An 18,204-nucleotide genomic window follows, 5' to 3' on the forward strand; every position below is an offset into this window, starting at 1 on the left:
TCTTTCTGTGCTAAAAACCACAGTTCATGTTTGCAACTGCCACAGCGAAAGCTGCCCTGAGCCCCATAGAAACACATGAGTCATCGTCTACATTATATAGGCAGCAGATGCTCTGGCCCTCTCACTGACTTTGGGCGACTAGGCTTGGGAGCTACTGTGGGTTTGTGATGATGATACAGCTGCATAGTGATGGGCTTCTCTGAGGACAGCACTGCCCTCTAGTGGACTCAACAGTCAACTGGAAGCACCGAGGTCAAAATCATTTTTCATTTCGGTTATGTCGTGCTGCTTAGCAGATGCATGACTGGGCTAGTGAATTTGGAGCACTCCTGAAAACAGGGGTGTGTTGAACGTCATGTTTCCACGAAATGGTGTTCAACGGGCTTTGAGGTACGTTGTTGTCTCTGGGTATGTCAGAGGTGTTATTATCAGCAGCGATGTGTATATACACCACACCATTTAAAAAGCCACATTGGGTTCCAACAGATTTGGTGCACCACTTGCATAACACAACAGGGTCTTCGATGCACCGCCATTTCCGTTTAAATCAACGTTTTTCCACATGTTGTCGGGGCTGAACGCAGCCCTGGGGTTCTTAATTGTTTGACAGTCATTTTCGATACACATTATGAGCAACTGATATCACAACAAAGCAATAACTGTCGTAGACATGTTATTTGTACAACCTCAAATTTATTACGTTAAATATATTTATATTTAAAAACAAAAAAACAAAAAAAAACTATTAAGTTTCACACATACAGCATCATTTTAGTAACACAGCTGTTGATTGAAAACGGTGCACTCACTTTCTCTGGAAAACACACTGAACTCCATTTGAACTGTAACACCTGTTTTACAGGTGCAAACTTACAATGAACATGTATTATTTATACGCAACGTTTAGCTACCTCATTCATCGACATGAACATGTGGGCAGACCTCAAACTTATTGAACTGAACTAGATAAATGTAGTCTGCCAACGTCGTGCGCCGTTGTAAAGTAGCACAAAAGGGCTTGAGTTTCCATTTTCTTTGTGTCTGAAACACAAAGCTACGTTGTTGCGTCACAGTTACGTTCAGGAATGTGGAAGTGTGAGGAATATGGAGTTTATTTGTCAGTTGTTACAGTTAAATGTTCAAAACTAAAAGCGAGGCTTATCGTTCTGAACACGCGTGTTGCCGTGGCAACCACAATCAGCCTGAGGAATGTACAGGATTTGAACAGGGTTGAAATGTGTGCACTGATGAAGATCCCTACTTCACGAGTGCAACGACTGCAATGTTGAAATCAGGCACTTTGTTGCAGTGCAAATACAGGAAGTATTAAAGCTATTTCACTCAGAGTCATTTCGAGAAGGTTTCCTGAACGTAGCGCTGCAGCGCTCAGTCATCCTCAGTCACACCTTTAAGACGCAGCTCCTCTTGAACCCTGGACAAGTATTCTGGATCTGGATACCCAAAACTGTAAAGGAGAAAGAACCAGTTTATTAAAAAGATAATAGAATTTATTCAAACCATACAGGAGCATGTAATGCTTCAACAGAAGTTAAAAAGTGAAAATCAGGGAAAAAATAGGTTTTCACAGGACAGCATATATATATATATGCATATAATATTATTATATTATTATATATAAAAGTGAGCAGGTGGGCAATATCTGTCTGCTGTCTGTTTCCATTTTCCATTTGTCCCACTGATGAATGATGTCACAATGTCTATTTACATCATTACGTCATTTGGCTGACGCTTTTATCCAAAGCTTTTATCCAAAGCGATCCTGGCGCTGGTCTATGACGACATCATCGGCAGTGATGTCATCAGTGATATCACTATTGACAAAAATCATCTTATGACATCACTGATGATGTCATGGACACTGATGATGTCATAAGCATTGTGACATCATCAGGGACAGTGATGTCATCAATGATGGGAAGTTGAGCAATTGAGTGCGGCGCATGCCAATAGAGCAGGCGAGGCCACGCAGCAGCCGGGCTGCGGGCGAGGCCGCATAGAGGCCGAGTAGTCATCCATTGTAAGTACTGTAAAAAGTATTTTCTTCTCCTTCTGTTATTTAAAGTACTTACTCCTACTGTTAGTTACTCCTACTGTTCCCTAATGCCCTTTTATACTCTCTTTTTTAAAGTTTTATTGTGATGCTTTTAAATGTCCATTTTATTCGCTTCTTTTATTCTTTTATTTCCTGTCATCCATTTTATGTGAAGCACTTTGAATTGCCTCTGTGTATGAAATGTGCTATACAAATAAACTTGACTTGACTACTAGTAGTACTATTCACTGAAAACAAGCATGACTGAGAGGCAAAGTGGAACGTCACTTCCTGCTTCAGCACTGTACCAGAGATTTTCATCCGCCATTTATTTTCCCATAGACATTTCGTAAAATGCTTGTAAAATAGTTGTACTTCGTCAAACCAAACGGTTCAGCTAACACTATAATCGGGAGAGACCATAGAACATTTAACTCGGACAAAAACTAAAAAAAAACATCGAAAAAATATTTTCTTTAAACGCGCATTTCTTTTACATTTTGGTCCCAGTGAAATGTTATGCGATCTCTCTTGTTTCTAAATATATCTGTACCATTTGGTTTGAACCAGTAAAACTTTTTATACGCATTTTACGAAATGTATGGGAAAATAAATGGCGGATGAAAATCTCTGGTACAGTGCTGAAGCAGGAAGTAGGCGTTCACTTTGCCTCACTATGATCAGACAGCTGTCGAGCAAAGACACCCAGACAGATTCCTGTACAGTAAGAGTAAAGTACGTACTATTGTGGGCCTCCTCCCATGTTGGTCTTGTGGTGGATGTCGTTCCAGGTGATGGCGTTGTTGAGGCCCGTGGTGGCCGATTGGCCCACGGTGAAGGTCAGTCTCCTGTCGAAGGCTTTCCTCAGCAGCCTCAGCACCAGCTCCCCCTGCTGGCAGGCGGGCAGGAAGGCTGTGCGGGCCGTGCTGGCATACCTCACCCCGGGGTTTGGGTGCTCTGGCTGGGATAAGGTCAGAGATACAGCAGGTTGGAGGCTAGTGAGTCTCTTTTCACTAACCTAAATGCACCCAGGTAGAGTATGCTGTACATTCACCATTGCCAGCAGAGTTATTTAGAGCGTTATTATATTCCCAAAAATATTGGGCGAAGAGAAAGTCAGACTAACCAACACAAGATGAGAAATGTACCTTTATAGAGATGCAAAGTGACCGCCTACTTCCTGCTTCAGCACTGTACCAGAGATTTTCATCCGCCATTTATTTTCCCATAGACATTTCGTAAAATGCTTATAAAAATAGTTTTACTTCGCCAAACCCAACGGTTCAGCTATATCTAGAATCGGGAGAGACCATAGAACATTTCACTCTGTCCCAAACTTAAAAAAACTACATCGAAAAAATATTTTCTTTAAATCCGCAATTCTTTTACGTTTTGGTCCGAGTGAAATGTTATGCGATCTCTCCTGTTTCTAAATATATCTGAACCGTTTGGTTTGAACAAGTAAAGCTTTTTTTACGAAATGTCTATTGGAAAATAAATGGCGGATGAAAATCTCTGGTACAGTGCTGAAGCAGGAAGTGACGTTCCACTTTGGCTCTCTATATGCTTATAGACAGCCCACCTGCCATTTTTGGCTGCATACATTTTTGATTTAATCTCTCTCTCTCTCTCTCAGATCTGTGTGTGCAGATTCATGTTGACGGCCTTAAGATTGCATTTATCCTAAGAATAACAATCATTATTTCATTTTCAGCAGCAGGACTTTGGAGCCAGATATACAGATTTAAATTTGGACAAAGTTAAGACACCCTTGACTTGTAAGTTCTTTCCTTCCTTTTTCAGACACACAGACCAGGCAGCACCTGCCATCAGAGCGCCTTGGAGCTCCTCTCAACCAGCCACCACCTCAGCCTCCATGCTTGAAATAGGATGCTGGTATTTCTAGTGTGATGTGATGTAGATGTTTGTGTGCATCCAACAGAAATGTACATTTGAACAGTTGCTCCGGGTTATCGCTACCCTGTAATAATCCCCCTATAAACAAGCAACACATGGTGTGTGGTGTTTATCATTCATTCACACAAGGGAATTTGCTCTCTCTCTCTCTCTCTCTCTCTCTCTCTCTCACACACACACACACACACACACACACACACACACACACACACACCCTGCTAGTCCTGTAATACTTGTTTGGTGGGTTTTGTTGCAGGTAAGCGTATTCTCCTAAATGGGTGCTTTGCAGGTATTCATTACATTAATGAGCACTAAATGTATTGGAAGTTGGAAATCCTCATTAATGTGTTGGTTGCACCTGTGTGTTTACCCTGCCTTTTAGACACAAAATGGTTGCTGTAAAAAAAAATATATATAATAATAATCAATGGTCTTGGGTCGTCTTAAAAGGAGTACACGGATCAGCCTAACGACCCCAACACCAGGGTCCTGCAAGACAGACAGGGTCAGGCCAGGAGAGTGGGAGGGTCATCACAAAATATAAACTCTTATTAGCTAGATGGGGGAGATGGGGGTCCCTGGGACAAGATATTATCAAATTAGGTCAGTGGTCTTTGTTTGTGTCAGTTTAAGGGGTCCTTGACGTGAAAAAGGTTTAAGAACCAACCACTGTTTTAATAATACATAATTTGCTCTGGAGGAGAAGAAGAAAAAACAATAACAAGCTGCAGCGCCGCCCTCTGGCAGGCAGTTGTAGCAAACTTGTAAATAAATAGCACCACTCAATCTCTGCTGGCTGATACACAGTGAAAAGTGTCGGCCCTCTCACCCCTTGTATCCCTGCCGGAAAGCGGTATTCAATGATGATAGTGTCGCAGTGTTCGAAGCCAGGTAAGCGCTGCCAGGTGCGCGTCACCGTCATGGAGCCCTGCTGCGGCTGCGTCCCGGTGTACACTCCGTGGAAGGTGCGGCAGACCGGACAGGCGGGCTTCGACTTGAACACCGCGTCGATACACTCAGCGCAGAAAGAGTGTTGGCACTTTAAAGTTTTCTTATCTCGGATCCTGTCTAAGCATATGGCGCAGTTATTATCCATATCATCCGAGGCGCCGCCAAGAGGTCTGTGCACATCAGTGGTGGTAGTAAGATCATCACACATGGTTGTTGTTGTGGTGGCGTCCATTTTCCGGTGTTACTGACGACAAAAGTTGCTGCAATTCCATCCGTGTATCATCACTGACTGAGTGAGGTGGATCCAGAGAGAGTGGCGTCAGCGGACGGAGGTCCAAAATGCGTGACTCATGAGTCAATGAACAGCCAGGAAGGGGTCTCGCGCTACTTTTGAATGCTGAAATAAAGCTGATAATGTACAATTTGATTCTTAAAAAAAAAAAAAAAAAACGTTGAAAGTAAATCACAAACTGTCCATTTTGCTGCAACTCGACAGTGCTGCTTAATCCAGAATCTTACTTCCTGGAACTCTTGAGAGTAAAAAAATAAAAATGTCGCGAATCTTCGGCTCTGGATCCATGGTTTCCAGTCAACTCTGCCGAGTCATCATGGGTGAGCTCGATTCGTGGCGTGCATCGTCCGACTTTCAAGGGATTTCCGGACGACGCAATGAAAGAAACGACCTTTAGAACTCGTGCACACGTCAGTGTCTCATAATAACCCGCCAGGTGATGAAATCCAACTCACCCCAAGAGGTGAGGCGGAGAATCGTCATGCTGAGTCTGTCTGGCTGCAGCAGACACACTGACACAACCGGCCCATAAATGGTTGTGTTAGTGTCTGATACATAAAGTATTTAAATTAATTGGGTGGCATAAATACTGTAAACATTTATGAAGTATGGCTTACATATTTTCACATAGGCTTTAACTCGCATTCTTCTTCATTCATACTTTTGTCCACTAGATGGCGCGTCAGGCCTTCGCAGTAGACAACCAGACTCACTAATGTGGGATACATCAGATCATAATCAGAAACCACAGCCCTAGGGGCCTCTATTGAATGTCAAAACACAAACCGAAACATAACTTTTTATTCAAGTATTAAAATGTAAAGCACAATATTTTGAATATCAACAGACTCAAAGTACGAATCAACGCAATTAGAAAAGCAAAACTCTGCAACTTTCCATTAACAATCAATTTGCAATGTGCAATCCCCTCCAACTATTCAGTCTCCTGGCGCCTGCTCACTCATGTAACAATGCATAGAAATGTTTTGCACGGTAGCTTTAGTAGTAAACTACAATCCTGTGTCCCAAAAATATTTGAGTTGGTCCCTTAACAAAAAATACAAAGGTGATGACAAACTAATAACGGTTATTTGATGTATGGATCTCTGACTAATCAAATTAATGACAGACTTACCACTAGTCAAGCAGGTTACTGTAATTAGCAAAGCACATTCACACACATATAGCTTTCATAAGTTTTGAGTGTTTTTTTTAAGCTTTTGGACTACAAGAAAGTTTATGAACGAGAAGCTATATTTTAAATACACATCAGTATAGGCCTACATATTCTCATGAACTGTGTGGTATTTTCTTTACTTAAAAGCCAGATAATGTAGCTACAAACATAATGCTGTTGACCTAGTATCAAATAACACCGAAACCCGCCTGAACTGCTCACCACTCATTAGTAACATGCTTGATTTTTATCAAAATTGATAAGAAAGGCACAACAAAAATGAAATGAACCCCACCCACACAAAATCAAATGAATAACAATTGTTCCCACGTGTTCGTTCTTTTGTTAGGTTTTCACTCTGTGATCCTAGATTATCTATTTTAGATAAACAAATTTACAGCAAGTTAGCTCATTTTCAATGAGAAACATGAACAGGCAAGTCTCCCACTTTTGACAGGGACAGAGGCATAGATATTTAAAGAGCGGTTGTGCCTTTCATTTGGTTTAAGTGGTCTATATGCCCTTTTGCGCTTGACATCATAAATCTGGTAATTAGATGAGCACATTTACTAACAACTGGCGCGATGGGGCTCAAAACCTGGGAGACATCTTGAAGTAGCAACGGGAATGAACAATGGCTAATAACTTCAGGGGGGGGGGACTTAACGTACAATAAAAGGTGTGACAATGAGACATCCAGTAACATTCTTCCTATTTAAATAAGAAGTGAGGAGAGACGAGGAAGATCAAACGCAGACGAAGCGCTCCAAGTAATTGACATCAAGTTGTTAAGTAGCTCATGGCTGCACAAACCCAGGGTTTCCCCCCCGAGCACAAACCCATTACTCCTACATCACTGACAATCCCCCTCCTTTACCCAAAGTGCTTTAGATCACAATAACTTCAGAGAACGATTCCTTTCTATTGAAGCAGCAGTGCTATTCTGCCTTATAATAATAATAATAATAATATGATCCTTACCATCAGTAATTAATAACAATCATACTTAGAGGACTGACTCGACAAACGTCACCGGGGAGATTAAAAACAAGAATGTGTGCTTATAACAAATAAAGTAATCCCCAGCATAGTGTAGAAATAAACACTAATATAATTTTTTTTTTTTACATTTCAAACTTAGATTTTTCCTAAATAATATATAAGTACCTCAAACTCCATCACGCCATGATACTCCTAAAATGAGTGCATGAGATATCGGTCCTATTGCCAACAGTGACAGGTAGAGGATTTGTGTTATAGGAGAATGCACTGCACTCAAAAGGCTTTTTCTTCGACACAAAGCACTGGTGTTTAAGCTGAACTCCCGCGGGAAATGAACAAAACAGAGGAATGACTAGTGTCCAGGGGGCCTTGTCTCCAGCGGGTCATTTTTAGGGACGGGCCCGTCTCAGAACAGAACCCGGAGTCTTAATCGTGTCCCGCCTTGCAAGAGGACGGGTCACAAGTCCTATAAGAGTTCCCGGGAATTGCCCGGCGTCAGTCCGCCGTGATGCCTTTCTCTCGGAGCTCCTCTGTCACTCGCACCAGGTAAGTGGGGTCTGGGTAGCCAAAACTGTCGGAGGAAATAAGAAAAACATCAGTTCATCGGTATACACCCGGGCATCAACAGTGCATCGGTATACACCCGGGCAGCTAAAGTGCATCGGTATACACCTTATTCGATTGACGTCACTCACGTACGGGCACGCCCACTGCCGCCATGTTGTTGACATAGCGCAGCCGCTTTAAGTGACAGCCTATGTAAGAGCATAGTTTATAGGAAGCTAGCCGCCGTTAGCGTTACCTGTATCGTTCCAATTGTGTTCGGATGGTGACCTGCGTTACACACGGCTGTAGTCATGACAGCAATAAAGTCCCTGTGGTTTGTTTCTATCTCTACCGTCCACAGACGTGAAGGGAGCGAGACTGAGGATACGTCAGCAGCACAGGAGAGGTGTGTGGATAGTTAGGAGAGACAGGTGAAACTTTCTGACAGCTCCTCACAGCAAAGTCTGTTCACCTCGTTCTTTTGTTTATTTATTACAGGCATTAACGGCTGCCGTCGGCAGCATACAAATAACAACTGTGGGGTTTTTATTGGTGTCATTACCATTAGTAATGGAACAGAAACGACAATAAGGCTGTTACTAGTTGTCAGCTGCAGCGCTGTGTGCGCGCAGGACGGTATGTCAACAATATGGTGCCGTCCAGGGTTAGCGAATAAGGTCTATACACCCGGGCAGATCAGTGCATCGGTATACACCCGGGCAGCTAAAGTGCCACCTAGCCAAGGACAAGGCTTTTCCCTTGTCAGGAACTTAAATTACACCTGTCAATCTCTACGCGGGCCTCTTCCCTGCTACCAGCGCTCTGGGGGAAGCTTGCCAGGCCGTTACAGAATCAAATCTTAGTGGTGTTAAGCTGCGTTCACACCGACCTATTAAAGTTTTTCGCTGGCATCGACTTTACATACGAAGTCAATGCAAACGAGCGATTGAGCGTATATTCGCCCGGGAGAAAAATCGCTGGCCGTCCGAGCGACAGAGACAGAGCGATGGGGCGAATATTCGCTCGTCGCCCGAGATGAAATATCCCAACTCGAGCGAAATTACGCTGGCATCAGTCGCTCGCTGTTCAACGCTGATTGGCTGCCGTGTGAGAGTGAGTCAAGGATCACACTGGCTTGGAACAAACCGCTGGTTTATTGTGTGGCAACAAACCGCATTGACAGCTCATTGACAGGCTGACAGCTGACATGAAGTGAAGTCTGTACTACCGGTATGGAGCTTGCGTTAGGAGCACGCTGATAGGCTTAGCTTGTAAACAACTACGGTGGCTCGTAGTCGACAAATATCATGACATTGCGTAATGTTATAGCCCCCAGATGTCCGTCAATTATTGTGCCTGTTGACGAGCGATTTAAACAGAGCAACAGAGCGATTCCAAAGGGTTGAATCGAGCGACAGAGAGAAAAATAAATATCGCGGTGTGAACACAGCTTAAGCAGTGTTGGGGAAGCTACTTTGAAAGCATAGCTTAGGAAGCTACCAACTATTTCACCATGGAAGTAGTTGAAACTACAGCAAAGCTACCCTGCGAGAAATATAGTTTAGGAAACTACAAGCTACGCAGAAAACCTAGTTCAAACTACTTTGTAAAAAAACAAACATTAAATTGACAATGTACATGTGTGATATATGAAATAAAATATAATAGCCTACAAAAAAAGCATAATGCCAGCAAAAATATGCCTTTCAATTGAGTTCATTGACACCCAACACATTCAATGTTATACTTTTTGTTGTAAACAAATCTGGGTTCTTCTGGGTTTTGTTTTATCAGACAAATAAACAGTAAAGACTTGACTGGGATTGGTTAAGGTTAGGGTAAGAATATCAGGGCCAGCCAATCAGAGGCAGCGTTGGCTTTGTGTCAGGAAGTACAGTAACGTTAGTGGGATCCTCACTGCCTTCACGGTCTATGCTGCCTTCAAAGCAATCAAAGGGGGTTCTGGTTCAACAGTTATCGTAAAATAAAACAAGTATATTCCTTTCATTTTATTGCCCAAAATTGTAGTTTGAGTAGCTAAACTACAGAAAAATGACCAAAAAGTCGTTTAACTACTCACAACTACACAAATATGAATGTAGTTGAACTACCAGCAAGCTACTGCAAAATGTAGTTTAAACTACGTAGTTCAACTACATGTAGTTCACTACTCCCCAACACAGGGCGTAAGCCTCCGACTAAAAGCGCGTACGTACCAGCGGGGCCCGCCCCATAGCGAGGTCTTGTGGTGGATGTCGTTCCAGGTGATGACGTTATGCATGCCCGTAGTCATGGAGGTACCGATGGTGAAGATAAGGCGCTGTTCGAAGGCCCGGCGCAACAGGCCCAGTACGCGGTTCCCCTCGGGGCTGTCCGGGAGGTAGGCCACGCGGTCCGTTCCTGGGTACCGAACACCCGGGTTCGGGTGTTCTGGCTGTTAGGAAGTAAACGGGATCATTTTTAATAAGGGATGCAAAACAATGACGACTACGTATACATGCACACAATTTTTCTAATTCACAATGAAAACTAACGTTAAATTTAAGTTTGAGTGAGCTCCAGCTATATTGTCAAATATTGCTGCCTGCTGTTTGGTTGATTATCTGGCCTTGCTTGTAAAGGACACGTTTTCATTGTACCTCCAATATACAGATTTATATTCAACTTCGCTGTGTTTGCTTTATTGCCTTGATTGTTAGTTTGCATTCTGCTTGCTGGTTCAGATGTGGGTTCATTCATGGCAGAGGGGAAAAATCTTAAACGTTAAAATTGTCTAAACCCAAAAACCTACAATCTGCGACAGAAAAATGTACATTATTCATGTTTGTTTAACTGGCCCCTGGCATCATTTCCATTTCGCAAATGTGGCCCCCGGGCAGAATAAGTGGAGTGTCCCAGTCTGCATCTCCTCCACGTGCTCCAGGGTCTAACATCTCCACGTGCTCCAGGGTCTAACATCTCCACGTGCTCCAGGGTCTAACATCTCCACGTGCTCCAGGGTCTAACTCACCGCCTGCAGGCCAGGAGGGAAGCTGTAGATGATGCAGACACAGCCGAAGCCTTCGTGTCCGGGGATCTCCAGGTCGGGGTCTCTCTCCACCATCATGCTCCCGTTGGCCGGCTGGTTCCCGATCAGCTGGCCGTACACCAACCGGCACACCGGACACGCGCGCTTCACCTTGAAGGCCTGATCCAGGCAACAGCGGCAGAACGAGTGGCCGCACCGCTCCAGAGTGGTCTTCTCCACCACGTCGCCCATGCAGATGGAGCAGGAGGTGTTGTCCTCGGCCTCGCCGTGCGACGACGCCGCCACGCCGCCGGGCTCCAGGTCCTTCCTGTGCGCCGCCTCGTGGAGCATCATGGTGCACGCCTCCTCATCGCAGGGCCTCCTGAACCTCTGCTGCTGCCTCTGGGAGCGTCGAGGCTGGGCGGGCGGCGGGGGGAGCAGGCTCCCCTCTCCGTTGGGCTCCAGGACGGCGCCGACGCCGACGACGACGCAGGGCAGTACAGTCCGCTTCCTCTTGGGCCCTCCTCCTCCTCCCTCCTGCTTGCTCATCTCTTTGCGGGCGCAGCGGCACAGGTCGATGAAGGCTTTCCGGGTCTCGCTGGAGACGGGTCCGTCCATCACCACCCCGACCCCGACCCCGGGCCTCCTGTAGCCGTCCACCGGCTGCAGCCTCACGGCGCAGCAGCCCCCCCGCTCCCCTCGCCGGACGATGCCGGCGCTCATCCCCTGCTTGTCCTGGAAGTCGATGAGCCAGGGCCGCCCGGCTGCAGCCAGGTAGTCCCACACCGCCTGGGACACCAGCACCTCATCACTGCCCTGGCCAGCACGCACACTCATCTCATCAGACGAAACTGCACAGGGAAGACACACGGCAGGCGTCAGCACAATGTTGACACAGTTTGACCCGTTTGAACAATTTGCATTGGACTTGTAGAACTTGCAGAACTTTTTTAAGCAGAGGGCCTGTGTTGGAGGCATGACCACCAGGGCTTGTATTAAGAGGTGACAGCGAGACGCCCCACAGGTGCACCCCATATGGGAGAAAGAAATGTGTCGTCAGTGGGCGGGGAAATATGGAACAGTCATGTGCAGTAAGGGAATCCCCTACGTACCCCACGTTTAGGGCAAACCTCAACGAATGCCTCAAAGCTAAGCAAATCGGTCATCATTTTAACTAGCCTATTGATAGTATTCTGTTACATCACCACACAGCCATTTTGGTAGGAAAATAACAGGTGATTGTGATCAACTAACAGGTGATTACAATCACATGACACAAACAGCCAATGAGCTGTGTGTATTGTAGCGCCATTGGTAGGAAAAAGGCTTGACAAAGGCCACCAGGCCGAAACGTTGTCTATTTATTAAACTCATTGCATCGGAGCCAGAGTGTGTGCGGTTTCTATTTTTCCTAGGAAAAAGGCTTGTGACATCATGGGAATGCTATGAATAGTCACCGGGCATTCCCTCACTGCACCGATTGCGAGACTGCTGACCATTGGGAAACTGTTTTGTACGGTGCTGTGTTTGTGTATTTGATATTTGATCGCATTGTTTGTGTAAGGTTCTACTGTGTTGTAGCAGTGTGCTATTTTTTCTTCTTCTTTTAACTAGGGACTGCACATGTGAATTAGCATTAGTGCTATATCATCTGGCATGTTTACATTTGTATCTTAACAAGCACAGGCAGCATGTTATACATTTTAACCAATCAGAAGCCAGGGCTGACTGTGGCCATTAGTGCTCCTAATAAAGCTACTACAATGAGACTAGTATGGAACTGCATATTATACCAAATCAAAATAGCCTACAGCAATCAATCATTGACAAACTGTTTGCTATTGTAGCTTTAAAATATGGCTCTATCAATATGCAAACTCTGTTCATGGAAGTCATCGATCCTATTCAAATCAATTCAGCCCATCAAAACAAATCCCTGGAAAACAATGTTTTTGTTTTTCTTCCTAGCTGCTATACTCGTGCAACTGAGTGAGTGAGAAAAGCAGTGTATCAGATATATTTTTGTTTGTGGTCTAAGTTAAGCATGTGACAAAGTGAATCATATATATATCTGGTTATTTGTTTTTATACGGACAGCTGTTTGCAGTGGCCGCAGCAGCACCCAACAGGCGGCATTGCTGAGGACGTTATCAGCTGTTCAGACATGCAGACGGTAAACAAAGGAAAGTATAAAGCCCGTCAAACGCGCTGGGCAGTGACAACAGATCCGAGTCCACTTGACAGATCATCACACGAAACAGATCCGGTGACACTTGTTCAGATCGAGTCGGTTACCTTGTGATCCCATAAATCCCTTTAACTGCGAATAAAGCGTCCTGTTGAGCAGAAAAGGGGAGAAGAAACGCGTTAGGAGGAGGACTGCGTTGAGGAGGGGAATAAACGTTATAATGACAACAACATCAGCAGCTTCGGTGGTGGTCAAGTCATTCCCACAGCAAGCAAGCAAGCGACATTACCGATTTAACGCTATTCTATTATTTCCCCACAACATCAGATACATTCGCGACAAACACACGCGTTTTTGTCCTCTTGATTATTCCGATATAGGCTACCTCACCCTTTTGCCGTAGCTCGTCGCTGCTGTCTGTCGGTTGGTTTCAGGCTGGATTTAAAGAGCACAGCTCCATTGGATGAGGCCTCCTTTTTTTGTAGAGTCCTGTCCTGCTGCAGTTTATCTGCGGATAAGAAGTCTTTTGTAGTCAAGACATGACACCCAGACGTATTCAACACTATCTCTCTGGGTTTCTGACAGCCCTATCTAACTCCTCGTCCTCCTGCTCAGGCTCGTTCCTCGGCTCGTACAGTACGTCCTTGGCTTGTTGGGCTAGCGTGCTGCACAGTGCAAAGTAAACTCTTATCTGGCTCCGGACACGCTAGCTATTTGACAGCTCACTCCACGCAGATAATAATGTCTTCCGTGTCATTTTGTGTTCCTGCCTTTCATTGCGTTCAACCCATGATCATCCTCCTGTCTTGACTATACCACCACGAGCAAATAAGCAGCTATTTATTATGAAGGGACTCACAGAGACATCACCAGTACGAGACAATGTGACCAGGAAGTTCGTCACAGGACTTAACAGACACGATTGGCTAAAAAAATGTGTTTTTCTTTTTTTGTTGTTGTTGCTGTGATTCACAGTTTTTACAGTAAGGTAACTAACTCATAATACAACCAAGTCACATACTCACTTTGCTCTCTTTCTGATTCTGATTCTGATTCTGATACACTGACTAGCCCTGCCCCTTTCGGAACTGTATGACGTCATATGATATATGACGTGATCGTATCCCCTCCTCCACTGTCACGTCATATGCCGGAATATCATGTCTGTGGTTCTCTTCTCAGTGGGGGGACCCCCCCAGGGTTCCTTATGGGTTCCAGGGGGTCTAAAGGGAAATAATGTATTCCAACTATAGAATTCCAACCATAAGTAGCCTATCACAATGAGAGATTGGTCATGAGTTTCATACCCAACCCCCCCCCCCCTCCCCGCACCCCCCACCCACTCGGAGTCATTAGGCTGATTGGGTGCACCTGTCCTGGGCCATGCAGTGTTCTCCTTGTGCTTAAAAAAGACCTTCACCGATGCACCTTTTGTTCTGTTCTAGTTATTTTCCCCTACTTGTACTTAATAAATTGTTTCAACTTTTACTTTGGTGTAGGACTCCCCTCATTATGTTACAACCCCCGGCTCAAGGAAGCAGACATAGGACTTTGGTCCAAGTCTCAAGCAAGTCCCAAGTCATTTTGTTTTTGGCAAGTCAAGTCAAGTCACAGGTTTTGTCGAGTCGAGTCGAGTCCTTAGTTAAGGCAAGTCCCAAGTCAAGTACTCACTTCCAAGTCAAGTCACTTAAATGCTAATAGATGAAGTCCAAGTCACCAAGTCTCAAGTCCCCAGCTCTCCAAGGAAGTAACAAATGAGGGGAGTCATATACCAAAGTAAAAGTTCAAACAATTTATTAACAAAAAACTAAGGGGGAAATAACAAGTTAACAACACAAACTACATTAAACAAACAGGTTTTTAAAAAAGTGCATCGGTGAGGAGATAGAGAGACTGAATGGTCTGAAGGTCTTCTTAGCCCAATGAGTGCACCGGGCACAGGTGCACTCAAAACGACCCCAACACCAGGGCCCCTGTAAGACAGGGCCAGGAGAGTGGGAGGGTCATCACAAATGCTAGAAGCATATATCAGATGGGGGACCCAGGGACAAAATCTTGGGGGTCCTAATCTGTGTCAGTGTAGGGGTCCTTGACATGAAAAAGTTTGAGAACCCTTGAGTGATGATGCACAGCTTTGAGGGTTTGAGTTTGACAACCATGATGTCATTTCCTACAAGTTTATCTTGGACAGAAGTTACAGAGGTTATATAGTTTGGGGATCATTTGGACGGTAAAGGATTTATTTTATTGTGGAAAAGTCCATAGTTGCAAAAGAGCCTATCCAGGATTGAGAGATAACTGTAGTCATATATTACTTTACTAACGCTGAGAATCTAGATGTGCACTGTTGCACATCAGACCCACCAACACAGCTCTCCTTTTCACCTTATGCAGGACAGTGAATCTGAGGTCTCACTCTGACACAAAAAGGTTGTCCCCCGAGCTAAAGAGGAACACAGCTAACAGTAACAGTCTTGATCCGTGTCACGCCAATAGTCTAGACATCAGTGCACCAATACTGCACCTGTCTGGCCCTTCTCCTGACACTCGGCCTGACATGTCAGACTTGTGGAAACCTACAGAAGCTACACAACGCATTATATAGACCTCCATAGGTTTGACATCATGTCGCAGTGCTGACAGCATATGCTACACAAGTTATTTTTATTCTATATATACAGTACATATACAGTCACTGGCCAAAATAATTGGGACGCTGTCACAAGTTTGTTGAGCAAAACCTGCTCTGGTTCAATTCATGTGCAACTTTTAGAATGTAGCTCGTTTTTTTTTTTTTTTGATGAGCCATACTTATCATGGAAAACCAATTATTTTGGCCAGTGTGTGTGTGTGTGTGTGTGTGTGTGTGTGTGTGTGTGTGTGTGTGTGTGTGTGTGTGTGTGTGTGTGTGTGTGTGTGTGTGTGTGTGTGTGTGTGTGAGTGTGTGTGTGTGTGTGTGTGTGAGTGTGAGTGTGAGTGTGAGTGTGAGTGTGAGTGTGAGTGTGAGTGTGAGTGTGTGTGTGTGTGTGTGTGTGTGTGTGTGTGTGTGAGTGAGTGAGTGTGTGTGTGTGTGTGAGTGTGAGTGTGAGTGTGAGTGTGAGTGTGAGTGTGAGTGTGTGTGTGTGTGTGTGTGTGTGTGTGTGTGTGTGTGTGTGTGTGTGTGTGTGTGTGTGTGTGTCTTAAATTATAGCAGTGCTGACTGCACTTGCAGAACATTTTCCTAATTATTGTTAGAAAACAACAAGATAAGAACTATATTAGATTTTTTTTTTGGGGGGGAGGGGCATTTTTGTCTTTATTTAGACAGGACAGTATAGGCAGACAGGAAAGGTGGGGGGAGAGAGCGAGAGGGGATGATGACATGCGGAGAAGGACCTCGGGTCGGATTCGAACCCGCGTCGGCCACGCGAAGGACCAAGCCTCTGTTGTATGCGTGCTACCAGGTGAGGCCACCAGGATGCACAAGAGAATAACTTTATTAATTTATGAATTTATCTCTCTCTTCATTGCCCACCCTCCAAATAAGCACCTAAAACAGGGGTGTCAAACATGCAACACAGAGATCCATCCATCCATCCAGCCATCCACCTATCTATCCACCTATCCATCTATCAATCTACCTATCCATCTATCTATCTATCTATCTATCTATCTATCTATCTATCTACCTATCCATCTATCTATCTATCTATCTATCCATCTATCTATCTACCCATCTATCTATCCATCTATCTATCTATCCATCTATCTATCCATCTATCTATCTATCCATCTATCTATCTATCCATCTATCCATCTATCTATCTATCCATCTATCTATCTACCCATCTATCTATCTATCCATCTATCTATCTATCTATCTATCTATCCATCTATCTATCCATCTATCTATCAATCCATCTATCTATCTATCCACCTATCTATCCATCTATCTATCCATCTATCTATCTATCTATCTATCCATCTATTTATCTATCTATCTATCTATCTATCTATCCATCTATCCATCTATCTATCTATCCATCTATCTAGCTATCCATCTATCTATCTATCTCTATCTATCCATCTATTTATCTATCTATATATCCATCTATCCATTTATCCATCCATCTATCTACCTAGCTATCCATCTATCTATCCATCTATCTATCCATCTATCTATCCAACTATCTATCCATCTATCTATCTATCCATCTATCTACTGTATCTATCTATCCTATCTATATATCTATATATATCTACTGTATCTATCTATCTAACTATCTATCTATCCACCTATCTATCTATCCACCTATCTATCGATCCATCCATCTATCTATCTATCCATCTATCTAATGTATCTATCTATCCTATCTATCTATCCATATATCTATCTATCCATCTATCTATCTACTGTATCTATCTATCTATCCTATATATCTATCTATCTATCTATCTATCTACTGTATCTATCTATCTATCCATCTATCTATCTATCTTTCATCCATCCATCCTCACTGCATCTCTCAGGGTTATGATGTCAACATGGGGAAGCAGAGCATCAGAGACAGTTTTCCTCCAGAGAAACTCCCTCCAGCTCCTCCTGAGGGCTCTCCAGTCGCTCCCAGGCAGCTGGGAGGAGCTGTCATCCCTCCAGTGAGTCCTGCGTCTGGTCTGTCCCCATCATCATCTGAGCTCCACCCAGTTTGACTGAGAGTGAGGCCAGCAGCCATGATGTGCAGAAACCTCATTTCGCCTGCTTGTATCTGCAGTATTAGTCTTTCAGTCACTACCAAAGCTCATAGATGAGGGGAAGATCGATCATGGAACTGTAAATTGAGAGCTTTGACTTGCAGTTAAAGTTACAAATGGCATCGTCCTCACAGCTCTATTTTAACCGCAGTCCCTTTAGAGCTCAGTGCGCCGACACCATAAATCATTCTGCTTGATCTCACAAACAAATGGCTGCATTTCTGCTGGCAGCTCCTTTTTTGTAGGGAGTGCAATACAGTATGCTCTCCAGTAGGCCTACATCGAATCCATACAATAGTGTTTAGTTCCCCAAGGTACAAATTCAGGGCACAGTACTATT

General features: G+C 44.1%; 2 protein-coding genes across 2 annotated transcripts; both read right to left on the minus strand.

Annotated features, from left to right (window-relative positions):
* Positions 1-759: 759 nt before the first annotated feature.
* On the minus strand, positions 760-5,224 carry LOC310794570 (putative E3 ubiquitin-protein ligase DTX3). Its single transcript, XM_083656547.1, has 3 exons — positions 4,800-5,224; positions 2,797-3,014; positions 760-1,465 (listed from the first exon to the last, which is right to left on the minus strand). Exons 1-3 carry the CDS (start codon positions 5,151-5,153, stop codon positions 1,387-1,389), a joined length of 651 nt encoding a protein of 216 aa, XP_083512673.1. The 5' UTR covers positions 5,154-5,224; the 3' UTR covers positions 760-1,386.
* Positions 5,225-6,060: 836 nt separating this feature from the next.
* Positions 6,061-13,595, minus strand: dtx3 (deltex E3 ubiquitin ligase 3). The gene is made up of 5 exons (XM_083656546.1): positions 13,524-13,595; positions 13,241-13,281; positions 10,949-11,796; positions 10,155-10,372; positions 6,061-7,963 (listed from the first exon to the last, which is right to left on the minus strand). Exons 2-5 carry the CDS (start codon positions 13,251-13,253, stop codon positions 7,888-7,890), a joined length of 1,155 nt encoding a protein of 384 aa, XP_083512672.1. The 5' UTR covers positions 13,254-13,281; positions 13,524-13,595; the 3' UTR covers positions 6,061-7,887.
* Between the last annotated feature and the right edge of the window lie 4,609 nt (positions 13,596-18,204).

The sequence above is a fragment of the Poromitra crassiceps genome, assembly GCF_964638095.1.
Source record: "Poromitra crassiceps genome assembly, chromosome: 20".
Classification (NCBI taxonomy): domain Eukaryota; kingdom Metazoa; phylum Chordata; class Actinopteri; order Beryciformes; family Melamphaidae; genus Poromitra; species Poromitra crassiceps.